At 34.0% G+C, this 23,785-nt stretch overlaps 1 protein-coding gene across 1 annotated transcript in view; it reads right to left on the minus strand.

The window, feature by feature from the left end:
- Positions 1-23,785, minus strand: part of Cfap54 (cilia and flagella associated protein 54) — a 283,309-nt gene that overhangs the window by 178,420 nt on the left and 81,104 nt on the right. Inside the window, exons 27-34 of the mRNA XM_078052960.1 lie at positions 17,203-17,331; positions 15,427-15,541; positions 13,673-13,762; positions 12,934-13,060; positions 7,455-7,569; positions 7,001-7,101; positions 2,467-2,697; positions 233-375 (exon numbers count right to left, since the gene is read on the minus strand). Of these exons, the coding sequence (XP_077909086.1) occupies positions 233-375; positions 2,467-2,697; positions 7,001-7,101; positions 7,455-7,569; positions 12,934-13,060; positions 13,673-13,762; positions 15,427-15,541; positions 17,203-17,331 (1,051 nt within the window). The remainder of the gene's footprint in view (positions 1-232; positions 376-2,466; positions 2,698-7,000; positions 7,102-7,454; positions 7,570-12,933; positions 13,061-13,672; positions 13,763-15,426; positions 15,542-17,202; positions 17,332-23,785) is intronic.

The following is a 23,785-nucleotide window of genomic DNA, read 5'->3' on the forward strand; positions in this document are numbered from 1 at the left end:
TGATCCACTGGGATTACAGGTGTGCACCACCACACCTAGCTAAAATATAGAACTTTTTAACAGAGCAAACAAAATGTCCTATTAAAATATCAACTGAACTAAATTGCTGGGTTTTTGGAAAATTTAACAACTGAACTAAATTTAACAACTGAACTAAATTGCTGGGTTTTTGGAAACTGGCATGTACACAACTATAGAGTCATTCAATAATAAGTCAACATATTTATTTTACCTGATGGTAAGTTGGCCTTTCTTCTTTTAGCTGTAAGTAGGAAATCAAGCATTGTTTTATAATTTTCCAGAGTCAGTTTTGCCGTTGGCAATACTGTTCCTGAATTATATAGTGAGAACATATTAGGATCACATGATCGGAAACTGCAAAGGGAAAAAAATCACATTAAGAAACAATTTAAGCAACATGGAATGAAATCTGTCAAATAAAATCTATTTTTACCTTTTAAATATTTTGAGTGCTCTCAAATTTTATATCATAAAATATTTTAACACTTAATAAAAATCAAACATTTTACCATTTCATTTTTACAATATAATCTTGACATTGGGAATTTTAACATCATTATCTATTTCCCTAAAAGTGCCATTAAAGATGGAGATGAAAGATCTATACTCCCTCTATGAGTGCTGAAACAATAATTTTTGTCACCTTAAAGCCACCTAATTTTAACACAATTCAGTGAAGAGGCCTACTATATAGAGCAGAGTGTTTATAACCACTGTTATTTCTTTTTAAAAATAAAATTTAAACAGTAAATGAAACCACTTCCAGTGAAACACCACATCATGTATAACCACAAGATTGGTATTCTAATTAAAATAAGTTATACTCCATGTATGTATGTCACAATACACTCTACCATCATGTATATCTAAAAATGATTGTAAAAAATAAAATAAAATATACAATTGAGTAATTAATTTAACACTGAGTATACATTAACAGCTTTAATAAAATGAAAGTTATCAGCAAGTTACTCTGACACAAATTTGATCTTTGTGTTATTGTACCATCAAGTGATCATGGTTAAATGGTGATTGGAAGCTCCAAGATTTCTCCATGTCCACAGAATAGTAAGGAAGCCAATCCTTTCCCTGGCCTGGCCCCAAGAATAGGTCACTTAGTGAGTTAACTGCTTCTTGAATGCGATCTGGTCCACATAGGAAAGGGATCTATCCACAGATGTTTTTGTGATTTTTAACCAAAATACTGGAGAAACTGACTCCAGAATCAAGTTCACTGTGAATTTCGACCTACATTTTTTTCTTCATTGAATTATTGAAATAAATACCCTGTTAATTCATATCCTTGTCTTCAGTCTTTCCTCTCTCCAATCTATTTGATATATTGCTGCCAAAAATATTTCTTATGACAGTCCTGTTCAAAAACCCTCAATAATCTATTTGTGTATATAAAGTAAAGCTCAGATTTAACAGAAATGGAAAATTCTCCATGATCTGGTACCCACTTACTTCTCTAATTACTGCACACCACTCCTCTCATATGCCATAGATTCTAATCAGACTATTTGGACACATCCTATGTGTCCTACCCAGACTCTGACCTTCGCTCTTCCAACTATCATCTCTGCACATCCTCACAACTATCCACCATCTGCATACTTCTAAACCTGCTTATCCAACAAGACCAGGACTGCTTGTCCCTTCCATGAAACCTTTGCTGTTAGGTCCAGCTAGCTTAAAGCCTATTATAACAACAACTTCATATGTACTTGACATTCTACCCTTGATTGCAATTATTGAGAATGTTTATGATAACTCTACCAACTCTAACTTGTGCATCCTATTCATCTTTGTATGTTCATTGCACCTAACTCAGTGATTTGTAGCTAACAGGTAATCAACAAGTTTTTTTTTAATGAATGATTGACTCTGTATCACCTTTCACCTTTCTAATGGTGTTACATATCTATCTTCAATTTTTATCTTCCTTGTTACATATCTATCTTCAATTTTTATCTTCCTTGTTACATATCTATCTTTAATTTTTATCTTTCACAGCACTTAGCTGAAGACATTCAACTAGAGCTCAGAAATGTCTGTTGAAATAGCTATAGGAAAAGCTTACATCATATGAGAAAATAAGATCTCTATTTATAGAGGCTTCAAATATACCTCTAAATGAAATCAAGATCTGTCTAGTGTCTGCTAATACATACACTTATAATACAATTCATGCTAAATTTCTCTTGGAATTAGCCTTGCCCTGAAAACTATACCAACAAACAAATTCAAGATATATGCAAATTAGCACAGCACCTGTTTGACAGAATAGATTCTGAGATTAAAAAAAAATGTAAGAAATGCACCAATGGCCAGTATCAAGATATTCTGTAAGCCTATTGTTATAAATATTGAAGGCTTGAATATAGAAACACAATCCATGTTCATGAGACTAAAAAAGTACAACTGACTGATAACATACTATACCTGACCATTGTGTGTGAAATGCCAGGTTTCGTCTTCGTGCACTCTCCTAGCTTTTGTAAAAGCAGGTTGTAGCATGTGATTGCCAGATACAGGTTCATCTGAGCTCTCCAGGGCATCTCTTCAAGAACTATTTGATGAAACCTTTTTCTTTTAATATAATCTAATATTAGAGGATTCATGTGAATCATCAGGTATCGTTGTGCTATTTTTCTAACATCGGGTCTCTTATTTCTGCCAAGGGAGAAAACAGCTTTGGAATTATACAAAAACTTCCAAACCCTTAATAAAGAATAATGATTCCAATTTGTACAAAATACATCAAGAAGTCACTTGACTGCCCTTATGCAAAAGTTTCTGGCTTATTTATCATTTGCTCAGTGGTAAAAATGTGAAATACGGTAGAAAGGAAGGCACAAAGATAAACACTAGGGACAAAGAGACCACAGAGTGCCTTCAACTCCCTCCCCCTCATGTTTCAGCTCAACCAGAGCTTTTCTTTCATAACCAAATGCCCACTGGGATAAGACAAATAAATTATGATATAATGTTCACATTCATCAACTAACTTCAATATTAAATGAGAAAATCACTTCTCTGTATTGGTCTTTAAGGAAAAACAATCGAGAAAATTTTTGTCTAACACTAGACTTGCAGAGGAACTAAAATATCAGACAAATATAGATTAAATAACTTCATATATGCACATTCAATATGCTCCAGAAAAAAATTCAATTTTTAACCAATAGTTAAAAAGTAATTCCTATCAAAACTCAAAGTAGCCTAACTACTTTTTTTTAGAGTAGTTATGCAGAGCATAACCTCATTTCTTCAAAACACTTTTACCCATTTATTTGGTACCATGGGTAGAGTTGCTCCCTCACTGGCCTGAACCATTCTACCTGATTTATATTAGAGAAGGGAGAGAAGAAAAAGAAGAAGAAAAACAGATGCCAACAGGTAAGTTCAAGTACTCTGCTCTCTTACACAGATAGCATTCTGAATCTGAAGATAAAAGGAATTAGAAGATAAAGAGGAGAGAGGAAAGGCAGAAAGGCAGGCAGGCAGGCAGACACGGACTTGCAGCAGAGATGCAGCCATGTGAAGAAGAAAGTATGCAGAGAAGCTTCCTTTGGGCAAGCATGTTTTACATTACCCCTCAGTTCTAAGTGTTTGGGATTTTGTTGATTACTTCCTTTTAATTCCAGGTTTCTGGTGCTTTTTGTTGTGCTTTGCTTTTTTTGTGTGATATGCTAATGGTTTCCCAACAAAGATGAATTGTTTTAATAAGTATTGTGAAAATTAAAAATACCATTTCCAAAATAAAAATTACTCTTGTCCTTATATGAGGAGGCCAATCTCCTCAAAATCCTAAGATGAGCTGAGACAATTAGCTGCATCTTTCCCACCACTGAGGGTGAGCTAGTTCAGGGAATGGGTGAGAAGACAGGCTTCCTGCAGGTATCTTGGCACAGAACTGACAGACTCCAGGGAGCTTGGCTGGGAACTAACTGTCAGCCCACAGAGAATGCAGAATGTTTCTCCTTCTATCACCTGACATTTCTTCCAACAACTGGATCTATCACTATGGGGATGGTCATCTAAGTCCTACAAATTGCAGAGAATTAAACCCATACTCACATGCACAAACACCCATGCACGCGCATGCATTAAAAACTGCTGTGATCTCAATAAGGTCATTGGATTATACTAACATCAATTTCTTAGTTGTGACACTGTATTAAAGTTATATAGTTACCCTTACAAACTAAGTGAAGGAGAGATGGGGTAAATTTCTTAATAACTAGGTATTATCTGAAAATAATAAGTATTTTTAAATGCATGTTACAATAAGTAAGTTCATTATCACAAATTATTTAATATTGAGGTCTTAGTCTACATGCTAGACAAGAGAAAAAAAAGAAGAGGATTGAGTTTTAGAAAGAAATAAGCAAAACTTTCATTATCTGTTCACAGCATGACAGTCCACACAAAAACCTGTATCTATGAATAAATTATCAAGTTGTTTAGAGGGTATGCATCAAAGTTCTATTATTACTATACAAAGACTAGGAGAATTCAAAATGTAATTTTAAAATACTGTATATACTAATTTCACAAAAACACTTTTGATGTAGCTGGCAAAAGATGTTTAATACCTTTAGGGGGAAATCATAGAAATGTAAATTTATTAAAAGGAATTATAATACCTAAGACCGTGGTCTATCTATTAGTAGATAGACTCAATATTGAGATTGAGACTAAAATTACAATATTGAGATAGGCTCAAAAAAAAAATTCCTAAACCAGTGTATCTATTCAATTCTATCCTTATCAAAATCACAATAGAATTTTGTAATATTTGACAAGCCATCCTATTTTGTAAAAGATTATCCAAGATTTACATGAAGGAAAAGAACAAGCTAGAGAGACTTTCTATCATACAGCAAGATTTAATTTAAAGCCAATGTAATTATGATGGTGTGATATTAACTTAAAAGTAAATAAATAGAGTAACAGAACAGAAAAGAGAGCTCCAAGCTATCTACACGAATACTTGCTAAAGGACAAAGTTGACAGTGACAACAGAATAGAATATTCAATAAACACAGACATTTATAATATGTCATAATATAAATAAAGAGAATGAAGGAATTATCAAGAAAATAATAGGCAAATGCAAACAAAAGAATAGTAGAAGGGGCTCTAATAATATCTCTGTGGTGCAAATTAAGATCAAAATCACTAAACAGTAAAAGACATTATATAAATGAAGGTGAGATGTATAAAGAATTATAAGAATCATAAATACATATTCATAGAAATAGCAGCTGAACATTTTGCCATGGTAAGTTTGATAATCAGAACATTAGGTCATGGATATAGACACAATGGCACATTGTATGGCAGTTCCTCGAAAATAAAAAATACAAATGCCACATTGTTGTTGTTTGAATCTTTCATATTCCCCCAAAAGCTCATGTGTAGATAATGCAGGAATGATCAGAGGTGAATGACTGGATTATGAGAGCTGTGGCCTTGTCAGTGGATTAATTCATTTGTTGGATTGATGTCTGAATGGACTACTGGCTGGTAACTGTTGGCAAACTGGGCATGGCTAAGGAGAGTGGTCACCAGAAGCACAGCCTAGACTGTTATCTGTCCATGGCGCCTCTCTCTCTGCCTCCTCCCCCACCTCCCTTGATCTCCCTTCACTGGTTGCCATGAGCTGAGAAGCTTTCCTGCTATGAGTCAGTGAATCATGGATTACTCCTCTGAAACTAGGAGTTCAAACTAAAGTCTTCCTCCTCTAGGTTGTTCATGTTAAATATTTTGGTCCTAGCAACAAAAATGCTGATCAACATGTGATCTTGCAATCTCACTACTGACTAACTAACTCCAAAGAAATGAAGTTATTATATTAAAAAGATACCTGCACTCTCATATTTATTGCAGCACTATTCATAATAGCCAAGATAGAGAATCAACCTACATGTCCATCAATGCACGAATAGATAAAGAAAATGTGGTACATATATACAGTGGAATATTATTCAGCCATTTAACAATAATGAACTCTTGTCATTTGTGATAGCATGGATAGAATTGTAGTACATTAAGTTAAATTAAATAAGCTAGACCTAGAAAGACAAAATCTGCATGTTCTCACTTATTTGAGGAAGCTGGGGGGGAAAACGTTGATCTCAAAAGAGAGAGTATAATTGCGGTTCCTAGAGACTCCAAGTGTATGAGAGAGGAAAAATACAGAGAAAGGGATTGAACAATAGATCCCAAAATACAACTAGATAGGAGGAATTGGATTAAGTGTTCTATATAACACAATAGGATAACAATAGTCTATGATAATTTATGATATGTTTCAAAATAACTAAAGGTTCCCAGTACAGAAATGATAAATGTTTGAGATGTAAATGCTATTTCACTGATTTGGTCATCATACAATACAACTAGATAGGAGGAATTGGATTAAGTGTTCTATATAACACAATAGGATAATAGTAGTCTATGATAATTTATGATATGTTTTAAAATAACTAAAAGTTCCCAGTACAGAAATGATAAATGTTTGAGATAGAAATACTAGTTTCACTGATTTGATCATCATACATTGTATACATGTATTGAATTACTGTACTGTTACCCCATAAATATGTAAAATTTTATGTGTCAGTTAAAATTTTAAAAAAAAATTATCAGGTCCTCTGATAATTAAAAGTAATTTATATTTGATCTCCTGACCCCACATCTATATTATTGCTGCCACCAATTATTCATAGCCAATTACTCTATAATATATCATCTATTTCATTTACTTTATAAAATTTATAGTAAAATTTTAAACTGTCTTATATACTTGTGTGTTTACTTGACTACTATGTATTTTTCATTAAAGTAAGCACCTTGAGGACAGTGATTTTATTGTTTGGTTCACCAGTGTGTCCTTAGTACCCAAATTTATGCCCAACTCAGAGCAAAATCAAATAAACATTTATTGAATTAATTAATTAGTTAATACCTTTCATTTTCTGGAATTTCCAAAATATTTGGATTTTTTGAATAAAAATCTCTTAGAGTTTCCTTTTTAATGTTTCTTTTCCTTGATGATATATCTGTATTCTTAAGGAAATAATAAACATGTTACATATTAAATTTAAACTTTGAACACAAAAGAATAATTTATTCATACTTTAATGATTATATTTTGACATTGAAACAGGGTGGTTTCATTATATCTTTCAATTAAAATTACTATCAAAATTAACAAAAGTACTCCAATAGAAATGTTATTATAAAAATATCTAAATGATAACTGAATAATTTACAATGTAGTATGGAATTATAAAATTATGCTTGTTGGTATTTCTGTCTCATATTATAATAAGTTAAAATATAGTTAATCATCTTTAGATATGTAATCTCTTAATTAGTTTCATCAATTAATTAAAATTTACAACTCAAAAGAAACTTACTCTTCCAATCTCTAGTACTACAGCTTTAAACTTCTTTGAAGGTACATTTGCCTTTTTATAAGCAAAATTGTCCCTATATTTTATTCTTCTTTGTCCAATTAGGGATTCATTCCTCCTAATACAAAAAAAAAAGACAGTCAATCAAAAAGCTCTTTAAAAATTTGCAAAATTACCCCAAAGTAATAAATATTTAAAGCATGTTGTTATTAAAATTATTCAAGAAGGTTATCCCAAACTGCTTGTGTCCCATGCATAATTAGACAGTGATCTCTGTTCATCAAGAATAAATGGCCTCTCAAAAGAGGAAAATGTAAATACATGCAATGAGACCTGATGTGTCTATAAGAAAAGGAAGAGTAGAAAGCACAATGTGGTAGAACGGAATTGGACTGAAAATAAAGTAACATGGACACTTCTCTTTATAACTGAAACAAAAATGTGACCACAAACTATCATTGTTCCAAAAGATTTCAATATTTTTTTGTTCCATCCTGTGCAAGTTCCCAGCCACTATCACTTTCTAAATTCCAACAGAAGTTAAGCAGTTCAGATAGCTGTTGGACTTTCTCCCATCTCCAAGCATCTACAGGAGTTCTTAAGCTTATTTTCTCCAGTGGATTCCACTCTCCAAATACTGTTAAGTTTCTCATTATACTTCTATTGATACTAATATTCCTGAAATTTATATATTTTTATGGAAGTTCTCTTCCTTTTGCAAGTACTTGCCAGGTACAGCATCCTTCCATAACATGATAAATGGGATCCCAAAACTTAAACTGAATAAAAGGTGGAGACACATCAATACAAAGTTATTAAATGACTGGATGGGTATGAATAGCTAGTTCAAGGGGTTGAAATATAGTGTATGATCCAATTCCATCTTGGTCCTGGTAGAAGCTGGCCTCTCGACTTTAATTTTTATGAAGATGGTTATGGATCCTGTGATTGATTGGAACTCCAGTCCAGTTGCAGAAATCCCATGAATCTCCCAGTTAGTTCACATCAATTCTGGAAAATGTTTTAGAATGCTTGGACCAATGATTACCGAGAATTTAGGTACTCCTCCTCTGCAACTTCATCCTAATACTGTTTGTCTGCCATTTGCCAACCACATCTCTTTTTTATGTCCTCCCTATCCCACACCACTGAATACTTGATGGTTGTTATGTTATTCCAGAAAGAAATGAGAAAGAGAGGAGGTTAAAGGTGCATACATTTAGGCTACAGTCTTACCAACCAGCTCTACATCTACCACCATGCCCCCCGCCCATGTACTGCTACCTTCATCCACTGAGGACATCAAATGATATTCCTTGACCTCTTCACAACTCTGTGGAGTTCTGACTGATAGCTTTTTGAATTGTTTATGGTGTTTTGATAAGTTGTATTTTGCAACTTTCATGTAATCACACTAGTGAACTTTTATTTCATGGCTTATCGATTTTTTGATTACTTATATTAATACTGTTTCTAACAAAAAAGTCTCACTGGCTCTCTGCCTATTATTTCACAAGCACAACTCTGTTACGCTTTATCTGACAGTACAAATCCTCCTTCTTTGTTCACTTTTCAAATAATTTTCATTATTCCAACCCATTCTAGATTCTTCTGCTTGGAATTTTATTGGAATTGCATCAAACCAACAAGTTAATTTGAAGATAACAGGAATCTTTAAATTTTCATCAATATTCTGTCTGCCAACCAAGTAATGTACTATCTCTTCACTTATTTAAGTCTTTTTAATAATTATTATGTTTTAGTAGAGATGTTTGGTCTCCTTTATGTTAGTGTAAGTACCTTCATAATTCCTGATAAAGTTAAGCATGTACTCCTTAGAAATGAGATCATTTTTCTATTACACCTTCTAGTTGTTATAGGAAAGCTATTGATTTTGCACCTAAACATCTCATAAAATTCTATTATTAGTTCTAACAGTTTTCTATTAATTATCTTGAAGCCAAAAAAATAATTATTTACAAACAATAACTTCACTGTGGAATTCAATCTACAACATTTTTTTAACACCCTGTGATGTGATAATCATGAAAGTACTAATTCTAATTTCTGTTTTTTAATGTACTGGCAATAACTTTAAAACCAGTGTCAAATGACAGAAAGAATAACACATTTCCATGTTACAGAGCTTATTTTAACAGAAAACATTCTTCTAGAAGTACAGCGTTACCATAGATTAGGTAGAAAGAAGTGATAGAAGGGAATGGGATGGGATTTGGAGATAGGAAAGATAGTAGAATGAAACAGACATTATTACTTTATGTATATATGTGACTACATGACCAATATAATTCTGCAACATGTACACTCAGAATAGAGAAATTATATCCCATCTATGTATGATATGTCAAAGTGCATAAATGCATTTTACTGTCATGTATAACCAATTTTAAAAATTAATTAAAAAAATTCTTCTAATCCTAATTTGCCAGAGACCATTGTTGAATTTCACCATGTTACTTTTTAGCATCTCCTAGAGGCTCCTTGTTTACCAGTGATAATTATATTTGCAAATTTCCTACTATATTTGCACTGAGAACAAAATCTACATTTTCACTACTCAACTTACATGCTAGTCTTTTATTTTGGACTTTTGCTTCTATATACTACCAGGTAAGATTGTTTCATTGTTTTCTGTTTTCTATCCTCTTTTTATAAAGCTCTGTTATCAGAGCCTGCTGGACTCAATTAGTAGAAAACTTAATACCCATGTTTTTAAATAGCTGTATGTGAAAAAAAATTATTCATATCTTTAAAATACAAAAGAATTACCCTAAAATATTTTGAAGTAGCCAAAAATGTTTACTGTTTCACTCAATTCTGACACATTTTTTCCAAATAATCATCACTTTTGACTAGACTTTTAAATTTATTAATATTAAATTGTACATACTATTATCTAATGTTCATTTAGCCACTTTCAAATTTACATTTATTTTCTCCTTGGATTATTTATTTTTCTCTTATTCTTAATATGCTGCCAAGATATTTACTTAATACATTCATATTCTTAAAGAAACAGCTTTAGCAGTTATCAACTGGACTGTCTTAAAACCAATTTATAATTAATTTCAATTTTTAAATTTTTTCATTCTCTTAGATTTGTTTTATTGCATATCTAATTTCTCTTGTTTGGGATTAAACCCAAATAAGCTAGACAAGTGTAACACCACTTAAGCTACATCCCTAGTCTCTCTAATTTCTTGACTTTGACAAAAGTTCACTTATTTTTATTCTTGCTTTTTAATAGAAGTTTCCAAAGCTGAAGAATTGTCTCTGTCTTTGGGTGCATTTGATACTAAGGGTTTCTCATTTTGAGGGTGCTTCAAAGTGTTTAGTCTCCATTGGCTAAACATATTAAATTAATCTTATTAATTATATTATGTATATCTTCTATGTCTTTCCTACTTTAGGGCAGGTGAATCACAAACTCAAGGCCAACCCACTCACCTTAGAGAGACCCTACCACAAAATAAAATAAAAAGGAATGGGATGTAGCTCAATGACAGAGTGCTTAGCATTCATGACACCCTGGGTTCAATCACAGCACTACCACCACCTCCAAATAAAGAGGACTATTCTTTCAATATTACCAGAATAACTGATAAACTGGGGAAAACTGAAGTTAATTCAAGTCCCCATACCAAAATAAATTTTATACATATTAAAGAATTGAACTTAAATCATGAAATTTAGAAAAATGAAGTTGCAATTTAACAGTAAACTAAGACGAATGGGGAGAGAGAAAGGAAGAGAGAAGGGAAAACATATGGAAATGGTAGGAGACCTTCAGTGATACACAAAATAATAAGAGGTTATGAGGGGCAAGGGGGTGGGGGGAAAAAAAGGGGAGAGAATTGAACAACAGCAGAGGAGGTAGAGAGGGATGTTGGGAGGGGAGGGGAGGGGAGGGGGGATAGTAGGGGATAGGAAAGGTAGCAGAATACAACAGTCACTAATATGCCATTATGTAAAAATGTGAGTATGTAACAGAAGTGAGTCTGTATTATGTATTTGGGGAGTTCAAAACCCAATTGAGTCGAATGTATGAAAGATGATATGTCTTGAGCTCTGTAATGTTTTGAACAACCAATAAAAAAAAAAAAAACGTAAAAAAAAAAAAAAAAAAAGACGGAAAATTTCTGTGTACTAGAACTTGTTAGGCATATAAATAGATAGTAGTATATCTTTATACTACTATCCAATGTGGAAATCAAGGTGTTGCATCCGCACCTCTTCCTATATTCCCTGACTTGGTGAAGAACAACCTAAAACATCGGCTCAGCTTTGACAATTGAAATCATTACCTTTGTTTCGAACTCAGTTATACTGCTCCATCTCCATCCTCTGGTCTTTTATTGTGCTACTGTTCAATGCTTCTAAGCCACTTAGTCTGTTTTCCCTTTTGGAATATCTATAATTATTAGGTTGGACCTTCCACAGTCAGCCTTTCAAATTTCCCAAATTTTCCATTTTCACATTGAAAATGTCTTCTGATTTTCTTTGGTATCAACAGTATTATTTGAAACTTCTAAATGCCTAATTTTGATTACATCTTTTTTAATTGAATGGAACTCTCCAGATCTGTCCCATTCTCTGATAACCGTGGCTTGTTTCATTTCACAGAAGCAATTTCCTCTTTAATCTTTTGGTCTAATTATATTTCTGTGTGTTTTTAAATAAACGATTCTCCTCTCTTTTGCTGCCATTTTCAAAACAGATTTCATGTTATTGATATTTACTTTTTTGTGTGTGTGTGTTTTGTTTTTTTTTTTTTTTTTTTTTTTTTTGGCTTACTGGGCATAGAACCCAGGGCTTGCACATGCTAGGAAGGAGCTCTACCTTTGAGCTATATCCCCACTGATGTTTATATTAATTGAAATGGGGTGAACAGATCTATTCCCAGTTGTGAAAGAGAAGCCCACTTGTGAAGAAGACATATTGGATTTATTTGACATCTCTCGTAAATGGCATGAGACATGATCATTTTCTTTGGGAACAAAGACAATCATTCAGCCTTAGAGAATAGAGAATGAGAAGGACAGCCTAAAGCTATCTATTGAGGAGCTTCTCATTCACATACACAAATGGAAGCCCCAAAGAATGGCTCTGCTCATTATGATATAGGCATTAGAAGCACATGATAAACAACCAAAACTGGACTCTAACCCTTATGTGAAAGGGAGCTGATAGACAGATGCTATTTTCCCTCCTAACCAAATAGCAAAAGACAATCTATTTCCTGCCTGAAATCTGAACATGGTCTAGTCTCATTTCTTAGTGAAGTTGTATAAATATTTTTACATTTAGTCATTATTTAAATGCACACACACAAATCTTCACTCTCTCCGATGTGGTAACTACATACACTACCCTTTTTCATCTACCCCATGTATTTGAAAGGGACAATGCTGCTCATGTTTTTGGAAGTTGTTTCCATGCATAAAACTGATATTACAAATACCTTTTCAAGAAGTCAAGGACAGGAATTGTTATCTCCAACAAAAGGGAAAATTTTTCATCATTCAGGCATTTAAGCATAACTTGAGTAAAAAATTCCAGGAATCTAGGTCTGTGCTTAAATTTCATAACTATGAAAACAAGAAGTTTGCATATAGTTACCAATACACTTAGTTATTATCATTGAAAGTTTACATTTTAATACTAGATTAATGTGATGTGAGCTATTGTTTTTTCTAAGATCAACTAATCCTTTACAGTCTATGTTTAGTTTATTTTCCAAAAATCTCAGTGCTGAGAAAGATTTCATTAAAGTCATTTCTAATGTATCACTAACTGCAGAAAAAAAAATACTGATAATTGTCAAAACCAGTTGTCGGTAATTTTTACTATATTTTACCCCAAATTTAAGCAATAATGTTGCTCTCTTCATAGATGAACTTAAAAAAAATCACTGGTGCATTTTCTTCAATGCCCTCATTTTTGTAAGTTTCATAATAACTGTTCACTACCAAAATAAGCCATCATGAAGGTAATCTTTCTAATCTTTAAATAAGGTACCCATTTAAGTCTCTTTATTACTTGGCAATCAAGATACTTCATTATTCATGAACAGATAAGAACCCCAAAAAGTCTGCCTAGAACAGATGAAGTCTTTATATAAACAACAGACACAAAATCTACAGAATAACAACTTTCAGTGGGAAGTCAAGTGAGCAGCACACAAACATCAGGTCACCTACCTTCTTTCACAGCACCTTTCACTGACCAATTTAAAACCACAGGGTAAAGAAATATAGGGTCTTCTCCTCCTGAGAGTTCAGCCGCAACATCTAAGGTTTAAGAAAATTAATAAGTTGTAGTTCTGTTTAACATGAACAACCAAAAATAAAAAATTCTTTGGAGGGGATGGAAAAATAGGAAATACTCAAATATTCCTTCTAAATTCTGTCTTAAATATCAATTATAGCATTAAATTTTGAAAAGAATCCAATGATTTTAATTATTTCATTATTTTTTTCCAAAAAGTTTCACCACCAAAATCTAACAATTATATTAATTCCATTGTAATAAAATTATCTTTAATTGACAGTAAAGTACCACATAGGTACTAGAGCCAGACTGGGTTCAAACTCTAACCCTGACACTCTTGAATTGTGAGACCTTGGGAGGTAACTTAGTTTCTCTTTACTTAAGTTTCTTTATCTTTAAAATGTGGCTAATAACAATACTTTCCTTAAATGATTGTTATATATGGGATAGGCTGAGTTTAAAAGTGAATAAAAATACTTAAAATAGTGGCTAGTACACAGCAAACTGTATACAAAACTTATTTTTATCATTGGTGTTGTTATTGAACTGTTTACTTAGTAATCTCACATTGTGTTTCTCATTAAAATGTTTCTGTTGGTATCTGAAAATTAGTTCATGTTTCTAAAACATTTTCTAATTTAAGGAATTATATTTTTTAGGTACAACGAGATAATTATTTTTTCCAAAACTTTGTTTACTAATTATGGAAATAATAAGCCACTGGGTTCAATTTATAAATTCAGCTTGAAACAGGCATGGAGTATATGGAAAGAGAGAGGGAAACAATTCAGGTAATTCAGAAACAGTATGACCACCAAAGTACAACTAAGGCACCCAGTAAGATAGTTGAGGGAGGGACATGCAGTTCTACAGATATAGTCCATTCCCAGAAGACCTTGGGTCCAAACAAGGAGCCTCACACGTGGGAGAAATATGGGTACTCTCTTGTTCCTTTAGAATATTATATATATACTATATTATATATACTAACCAACATCGGAAACTAAATCAGTTTCCCAGGCAGATTTCCAAACTCCTAAATACTAATTGTTACATTAACACATTAATCTATTTTGAAATTACTACAGTACAAAGACCCAAAATTAATCTCTCTCTCTCTTTCTGCTCTAGTAGGCCAAGGTTCAAGCCACTTACCATTCCTCACACTACCCCATCCTTTCTCAATTGCATCTTTGCTTTCAGTAATTCTCAATTTTGTGCCATCCTACCCCCACCCCACCGCCAATGCTTTTGACATTTGCCTCTTGGTTGGTTGTCACAACCAGCGGTTTGGTGTGTTATGCTTCTATGAGTAGAGGCCGAGGATACTGACCAACATTCTACAATGCCTAGGACACTCCCCCACTACAAAGAACCAACGGGCCCAAAATGGCAATAGTGTCAAGGTTTAGAAAACCTGTTATGGAGTCAGAAGACATGGGCTCAAGTCCAAGCCAGCTACAGAACTCTGAATAAATCACTTAATATTCATTAGCCACATCTGTAAAAGGCAGTTAGCAATCCCATATTAATAAGGCATTGTTAGGATTAACGACATAATGTAAAGGCACTGTGTAAACCTTATTGGGTTTACCTGACACTAATCTCATTTTAAGCCCTTTAACAAAATATTTTCCCAGTTTAAGAAAATTGCTGCATAGACATATACAAAAGAGAATTTTACATTGTTTTATCAGTTTGAGTAGGTGTGTCTCCAACAAGGTCAATTGTTCATTTAATTTTTCAGGCAACAATATCTGTTGTGGCTTCTTAGTTTTTACAGATTTCTTAGACGAACCCTAGAAATATTGATTAAATGTCAGAATGCTATAAAAACTGTCATTCTCAAATAACTTTCTTCAAATTATTTCTTCATATTTGGTAGGCAAAACTAAGGTATACATGATTAAACAATACCAATTAGTAATTAATAATAACAGATATTATGTTCTAACTAAAAGCCAGACACTGTACCAAGAGTTTCATAGAAAGTAGTCAAAGCTCTTTTCTTAAAGCAGATGAAGATATGTCTCTAAAAGTCTTTTCAAAAGAAAATCCCTAGGCCGTGTATTCATATATGAACATAGGAAAGTTATATCTGATTCATTCTACTGTATTTCCCATCCTAGGCCACCCTCAGGAATGTATCCCTTTATTCGTTTTTTCTCAGATGGAGCTTCTTTACAACTAACCTAATTGCCTTTGATACTCTGCCTTTCACTGAAGTATAATGGGATCTGTAATTAGTGGATTAAGAACTGGCCTGTCTATACTCAACTCCCCATCATGTTTTCTCTGTCTCAGCCTATGAACTGACCTGTCTCTCTCTCTCCTATTCCCAAACATCTTCCAAGCCTTTTTAGGTTTAAAGGGAACTTGAATGGCTCTAATGATTTCAGACTCCTTACAACTGTCCCAACAACCCTACTCAGAGGGAAACATCACAACCTTCCACTGGATCAAGAGATTGGTGCAAGGTCCTGCACCACAGTAATATAAAATGAGAGTCTTGAGTTAAAGCCTGGACAATTTAAAGGGGCTAGCTGAATTGACTCTCAGTAAACACTGGGTGAAAGACTCCAATTGCCAACAGCTTACAAAACTCTCTCTAGATCAAACAATGCCATCACTACTAGCACCAACACCACCACAAGAGTGGTGCATTAGAATTTTAAAAGTCTCCCAGTAATGGAGTGGTGCTTTGTGGAGCTTTTTTGGCTAACAAATACTGACTTAAAACGTAATCAAGTAATCAGATAACATTTTCTTGTTTTTATCTCAAAATATAATGGAGATAGAAATGGGCATAATCTCAAACAGGGCTGGAGGCAAGTATCTCGAAACAAGTAACAAGGGGCTTCAAGTAATTCCTAGCGTGCCTCAGCAACCCAAAAAATCAAGTAACATTTCAAAACTTGATCTATAAAAACATTTAACACACATATTTCAAATAAAGGCAAAAAAGCATAAGCTCTTACAAGAACCATGCTTAGGAAGCACATATTAAAAATTAGTCTCAAAAATTAGCAGTCTCATATAGAAGAGAATTCAGATATTGCAATGAGTTTCAGAAATCTACTTTGAACACAAGCTAAAAAGCTCAGATGTATATTCACTATATTCAGTGACCCACCCAGAATGTAATCTTAGATTCAAAAGGGCTTTTAGTCTAATGTCCAGCTGGGTGTAGGAAGTTCAGTCATCACCTAACTGATGGCCAGTATTGTAATAGTGACCACTCAGCACACTAACATAGATGCTCCCTTTATTTTCTTGACCACAACTCAAAAACAAAGAAACAACAAACAGAAAAAGAAACTCCTACCTATATTACTTTTCTTCTATGTGAATATGACAAATCAAAAATAGATAATTTTCTAATATGTTTAATGATACTAAAAGAGACCTCCAAAGACCCCATTAAATACATGTGTAAAAATGAAAACCAAAAACCAATTACCTCATCTGGTATTTCTTCTGGATCATTCTTACCAAATAGTGACCTGCACTCTGTTGTGATGTCCAACATCTTTTTTCCATAATTTATAACCATTGCTGCCATATCATATTCCTTCCATGAACGTAGAATCTAATTAAAAGTAAGTATTAGTTATCTCTGTTGGATGCTTTTGGTCTGATTTCAGTGTGATGCATCATCTTTCAAAAATTTGATGTCCTATAAGTTTGGGGGTCTAAGAACCTCCCTGTTTTTGTTAAGGAAACTGGAAGTTTACCTCCAGATTCTATTTCCCTAGAATTCAATGTGCACTATTTTAAATGAACTAATAACAGGATCTCATCAATAATGAATTCCCCATCTCTCTGGGTCAGATGGTCACATGCCCTTTGGTACACTAACTATTTAAAAAAATGCCATGTTGACACATTTTTGAAAACATATAAGCATCACCTCTTATTTTGAATTGCTCTTTGTTAGAAATGGCACAAAGATTGACCTTGTGGTATCTTAAGGGCATTTATGTAAATCAATGATTTCTAAGACATCTGGTAGAGGACTGGGCTAGAGATAAGTTGGTTTGGGCAGATTCTCCAAGGATACTAGGGGAAGTTTACACTGTGATCAAAGAGGGAAAGTCCTACCCTCTCATTCTCATCTGCATTTCCTAGTTCCAGTGGTTATTCTCTGGCCTTCTCCTACTCTGGCCCTACCTCAATTACCTCCTTTTGTTTTAATCTTACTAAATGTGGAGCCAAATATATGTCTGACACCACATTTCGGGACTTCATGCTTTCCTACCTTGTCATTAAGCCTGGGCTCTAGTATCAACTCCAAGAAAGCTTCCCTGCCAGTAATCTGGTTTGTATATATCCTGCTGTGCTCATGAGTCTGAGAAAGAGGACACATTAATCGTGAGCCTGTGGGGTAACTAAAAAAAGTATAAATAAGTTTGCATGAACTTGCTAGGTGTAGAGTAAGTTAGTACTTAAGTAACAACTGTTACTTCTTATGCAGGGAGGGGTATATAAAGCTGTCAAAAAATAATGAGGGGTTGTCTAGACCTGATGGGACCTACCTATTGTTAAGAAGTTTAAATATCTCTGCAGAACCAGGACAATGTGAAAAACTAACGGTGACTGTGGAACAGACTGTGGGAAGGAAAATGGTGAAATAAATTTTAAAAAGCTAGATGGGGTTATATCTTACAGTACCTTGAATGCTTGGCACATTGGTCCAATCTCATTTAAAGGAAATATGAGAGGGGGCAAGTTTTGTTACTAGAAAAGGAGCTAGTAAATTTTGCTCTCCACTCTACTTAATTTTGCTTTCTGATATAGTTATAACCTGAGCCTAGAAAGAAACTGCATAACCTTTTCCCTTATTTCTATATGCTTGTAGAAAATAGTAAATGATAAGGGGTTTTTCCCAATGATGAGTAATATAAAGGAATAATTGTATTCAGCATACCAAGTGATGGACAGAAGTCAAAAGAATACCAGATGTTTAATGCCCCAAAACTTTAAAACAATGAAACATTTAAGATGATGAACCTCAGAAGTGGCCCTTTATTTGGAATTCTGGTGACTTTTTTAGAAGAAAAAAAAAAACATTGCTGTTTAAAGAAAAAAGATTGAGCCACGTGAAAATATAACCAATTTTTTTAAAACAGAGCAATGAAAAGAAGCAGAGCTGTTTGACTAATTGCCCTTTATAAGCTCTAAGAGAAGATCTATTATTGTTAACAGCTAATAAACACCTGAAATCTGGGTCTCAGGAGCAAGCCAGGATTCTGGAACTGCAGGCCAGGTCAAAAGGAGCTTCTAGAATGGCAACACTGAACATATCAACTTTGGACTAACCCAGTTCAAGTAATAATCCACTGACATTAATTGATTCTTTTTTTAATGTTCAAACCACATTTAGGGTCTTCCCTAATAACATCACTTGAATTTCAGGGATTCCGCAAGTGAGGGAAGAAGCAGGCAGGGTCTTGGATGGCAAGTAGAAAGTGCACAGGGTCATTCCCAACACCCCTCTGTACTAAAATCTGTCCAAGGCTAAGAGAGGCAGTATGTGAACTCAAACATGGTCTGGAATCCTATTTCCACTAAGCTGGTACTCTCTGCTGTCTTCATCAGGGAGTACCTAAGCCCTTTATTTCTCCTCAAATCTCTAGAACTCACAACTAGTGTCTACCTCCTCACTGTCAGAAAATAACTGCTTCCTTTCCCTGCTCCTCTCCACCAGTATTCAAATGTTTTGAGTACTCAGATAAGTAGAACTGGCTTGGTTAGGTTTTAGTAGAAAAAGTGCAACTGGCAAGTGGTAAGCTGGCTTGGAAAAATTTCTCCTTTCTTCAAGAAACATATCATAGCCCGTTAGTTACATAAATGTTCAGTGAGTAGCCATGTCCAATGTCCTAGAAGGAGAGAGCAACCTGGCCCTTCTGTATTTGAAAGAGACACCCCCACCACACCCCCATTTCCTTTATGGGAGAGCCTGGCAGGGAAGGTCAAGCAGATGAAGATATTCTAAAGAAGAGTAACCCTGGAAGGAGTGTTCTGGGCCCAGTACAACACTAATTGATATGCAAGTGTAATTGCAGGAGTGGAAAAGGAGAGGGGTGCTTTCCGGGGTGCTTTCTGACAATGAAAGAACTGACATAGCAGGAAGATTGTCAAGGATAGGAAGGAAATAGGAATGGCAGAACAGCTTGGGACTAATCAAACTCTCCAGTTCTTCACCCTACCTAGAGTTTGGAAACACTTATTTTTCTATATTTTGGCCCCTTGTACTACATGCACCCTTGAGATTCTTAAATAACCCTCTTCCCTTCTCATTCCACATACTGTCCCCGGGTGACATCATCTATTTGTACTGAATATGCTAATGACCTCCTTATCTTTATACATATTTGGCCTCTCCTGTACTCCAGGCCTACTGGACACTTCTTTGGACATCCTGTAAACCTCAAAATTCAGTCTATTCAAAACTCACTATCTTCTCCCCTTTACCACACAAAGTACTCTCATCCAGGATCAACAAAAATTGTTATTTATGCCCAAGTGCCCAGGCAAGGTAACTGGATATTACAGTTGACCTTTCCCTCTGCCTCCTCTACACCCTATGTTTGATAGGTGTCTAGCTTCTCAATTCTATTTCATAAGTTAACTCTTGAATCCTTTCCATTTTCTCTACCTCCCACTTTTCCACACTAGTTTAGTTTATCATTTCTCGTTTTCAAACTATTCCCTGACTCAGGTCTTATGACTCTCTAATTGGTAGCTATTGTTCAAATAGAATAATTCCTTTTTTCCTAAAATACACACCTAATTACATTATTCCTGGGTTTAAAACCCTTCAATGGTTCCTGTCTACCTCAGAAGATGGCCCTTCATCTGTTCTACCGTTTAAGGCAACTTGAATATTTAATCATATAATCCTGTACCTGTCACTTATTTTTCTATATATCTATATGCCTATATATATATATATATATAAAATCCTATATTTGTCACAGATTTTAAGCTCCACTTACTGTGTCTTGCCATAAAAAATATTTTAACTATCAGGCAATTAGTTATCTGTGTTTTTCTGTATATTCTGAGCCTTGTTGAAGAAGGTGTCCCCTGATTCCAAGGTCATACAAATGTTTTTGAATGCATCTGGACCTTATTTGTGCTGAGGCAGAGCTCTGGCTTTTTTTACTTTCAGAGGAATAGTCAGTTACATCAACACCTTCCATTAAATCAACTATTATAATAAACCATTATTTCTTCAAAGAATAAAATTGCTAACTTTGTCATATATTAATTTCTTCTGTAGATTTGGAGCTATTCCTGTATCCTCTAATCCCTTCCACTGAACTATCTGCTCACTATTCTGTTAATGCCAATTTTTTTATTAAAATGGCCTTATGGTAAATTTTAATATCTATTGAGAATTTTTAAATTATTCTAATAAGTTCCAGAGAAACCCTATTGGGATTTTGATTAGAGTTGCATTAAATTTAAATGTTATTTTAGGAAGGATTTACATTTCTATGACAGTAAATCTTCCTCTTCGGGAACTTGGTATGGCCTGCCATATGTTCAGATCTTATTTTATATCCTTTGATAAGACTTCACAGTTCTTTTATGTAGGTTCTTTGACACTTTGTTAAGTTTCAAATATCATGTATTGTAAGTTTCTCCATTCTAACTACTAGTAGTGGGGAAAAACTATCAGTTTATAAATGTTTCACATATAATCATTTGACACACTGTCTTTATAATTCTAATCATTTTTGCTAGCTTCTCCTAGGTTTTTGAGACCTTCATAATTATAAATAAATTAGGCTTTCTTTCCTAATATCATATCTTCATCTATTGCATAAGAGAGAACCTCTGAATATACTAAATCTCACTGTTAAAAGTCAGCATCTCTTTTCTATGCCTGATTTTTAAGAAAATGACTTCAGAAATTTGCCATTTAATATGATATTTGCTATAAAATTTGGGTAAATGTCTTTATCATTGTTCAACAGCTTCCTTCTATTCCTAACTTATTAGAAATTTTATTAGAAAAGGTTGCTAAGTATTATTAAATGCCTCTGTGGCATTTTTCATATAATCTTATTGTTCTAATTCTTTAATTTGCTGTTATTAAAAAAATGAGTTTTGTTTTAATTCAGACTTGTTTTCTTTTTCTTTTCTTTCTTTCTTTTTTTTTTTCTTGCAGCCCTGGGAATCAAACCTAGGGCTAGCCTTGATCTTTAGTTCTTAACAATGAGACAGCCCTCACACTGACAAATGACAAGATGCCATCCAGGAGCAGGGAAGGGTACATGACAGATTTGAAAGACACTATCCAATGCCTTTATTTGTCCTGATAAATGTTTGAGGACCTTAATTCTTACTTTGTCTGATATGAAAATTGCCATTTTCCTCCTTTATTTTTGTTTGCATTTGCTCAGTGCCTTTGTCTATCCATTTATCAATCAACATCTGTCACTTTGTTTTATGCAAGTTTCTTCAAGTGATAAACATTAGAGCCTGACTTTCTAGCCCGTCTGGCAATCACTGTCTTCTAAGACCACTCACACTTAGTGAACCGGATAATACACTTCTATTGATTCCACCAAAAATACTATCTCCTTTTCCCTTTTCTTACTTTTACTTAATCATCAGTTTTCCTCTCTCCCATTTTTTCCTGTTCTTGTTTCCTCTCTCTGATTCTTCCCTGTTCTTTTTTTTTCTCCCTATCAATTTGGAACTCCTACTAGGCTTTAAAGTTCTGCTCAGGATAACATGTTCCCAATAATCTTTAAATGTGTGTGTGTGCGCACGTGCGCAAGTGTGTGTACACACACACACACACACACACACACACACACACACACATATATATTCTATCAAAGAAAATAACAGTTTTATGTTATATGTGTTTTTATGTAAAAATAAGTTCATACAACTGTAGTCCACAAATCCACCTGCTCACATATGCCCCCATTCCGAACAGGATGCAAGTTTTAGTCTAGGTTACAAATAAGTTTTCCCTTCAAGGATGACTCTACTCTTTGAAGAATCCCTACTTAGCATTTATATTACAAAGTGCTAGTCATGTCATTATTGTCTATTTAATTTTAATAATACATACATTGCAAGATTCAATGCTCTCATTATTCCTCTCTTTTTTGTCTTTCCCTATCTTGGGATTTCTGTTCTGATTCAATTGTCATTTGATAGAGTATTTCCCCAAGTGTTTTCCTCAGATAAGTACCAGGGCAGAAGACTTCAAATGCTTGCACTTCTGAAAATGTTTACTTTTGCCTTGACAAATGAATGATATCTTTCCTGGTTATTAATATTTGAACCTTAGTGTTCTTCCCTCAGGACTCTACCAATGTTGTTTTGGTGTTTTAACTTCTAGAGTTGCTGATAAAAAGTTTGAAGATAAATGATTTTCTTTCCATCGCAAATAATCTGTTCTTTGGGTCTCAAACTTTAAATTTGTCTTTTCTCTTTGAAGTCAGTAATTTCACCAACATCTCTCTGCCTGGGATTCAAGAAGCCTATTACCTCCATTTGTTTCTTTTTCTACCCCCAGACTCCTGTTATTTTCATGTTATAACTTCTAGATCTGTACTCTAAATTTATTTACCATCTCTGGGTGATTCTGCTCTACATTGTGAGGTATTTCTTGAGCTCCAGATTTGATTTGAGAAATTTCATTGTCATATTTTCAGGTGTTTAATATTTCAAACATGTATCAGATTTATTAAATTACATTTTTATTTCAGGATGGGGTGTTTAGTTGGTTGGTTGGTTGGTTGGTTGGTTGGTTGGTTTTGGAACATCTGACTGCTTTCCCTTAAAAGTTTTATTTTTTTATCTCACCCACCCCCCCCACACACCAAGTCATCTCTAATCTTTTTCCAACATGGTTAAGAGTAAATAACACAATCATTTGGAAGTTTGGATTGTTCTTCCTCCATCAAGGTACTAAGTCCCCTTCAATGAATTATTACTTTTCTCTCCTGCTAATGGCTACATCCTCTTAGCATTTGCAGAGACCAGGTCATGGAGGTCTCTCCAGTGGTAAA

Source organism: Ictidomys tridecemlineatus, chromosome 6 (genome assembly GCF_052094955.1).
Source record: "Ictidomys tridecemlineatus isolate mIctTri1 chromosome 6, mIctTri1.hap1, whole genome shotgun sequence".
Taxonomy (NCBI): Eukaryota; Metazoa; Chordata; class Mammalia; order Rodentia; family Sciuridae; genus Ictidomys; species Ictidomys tridecemlineatus.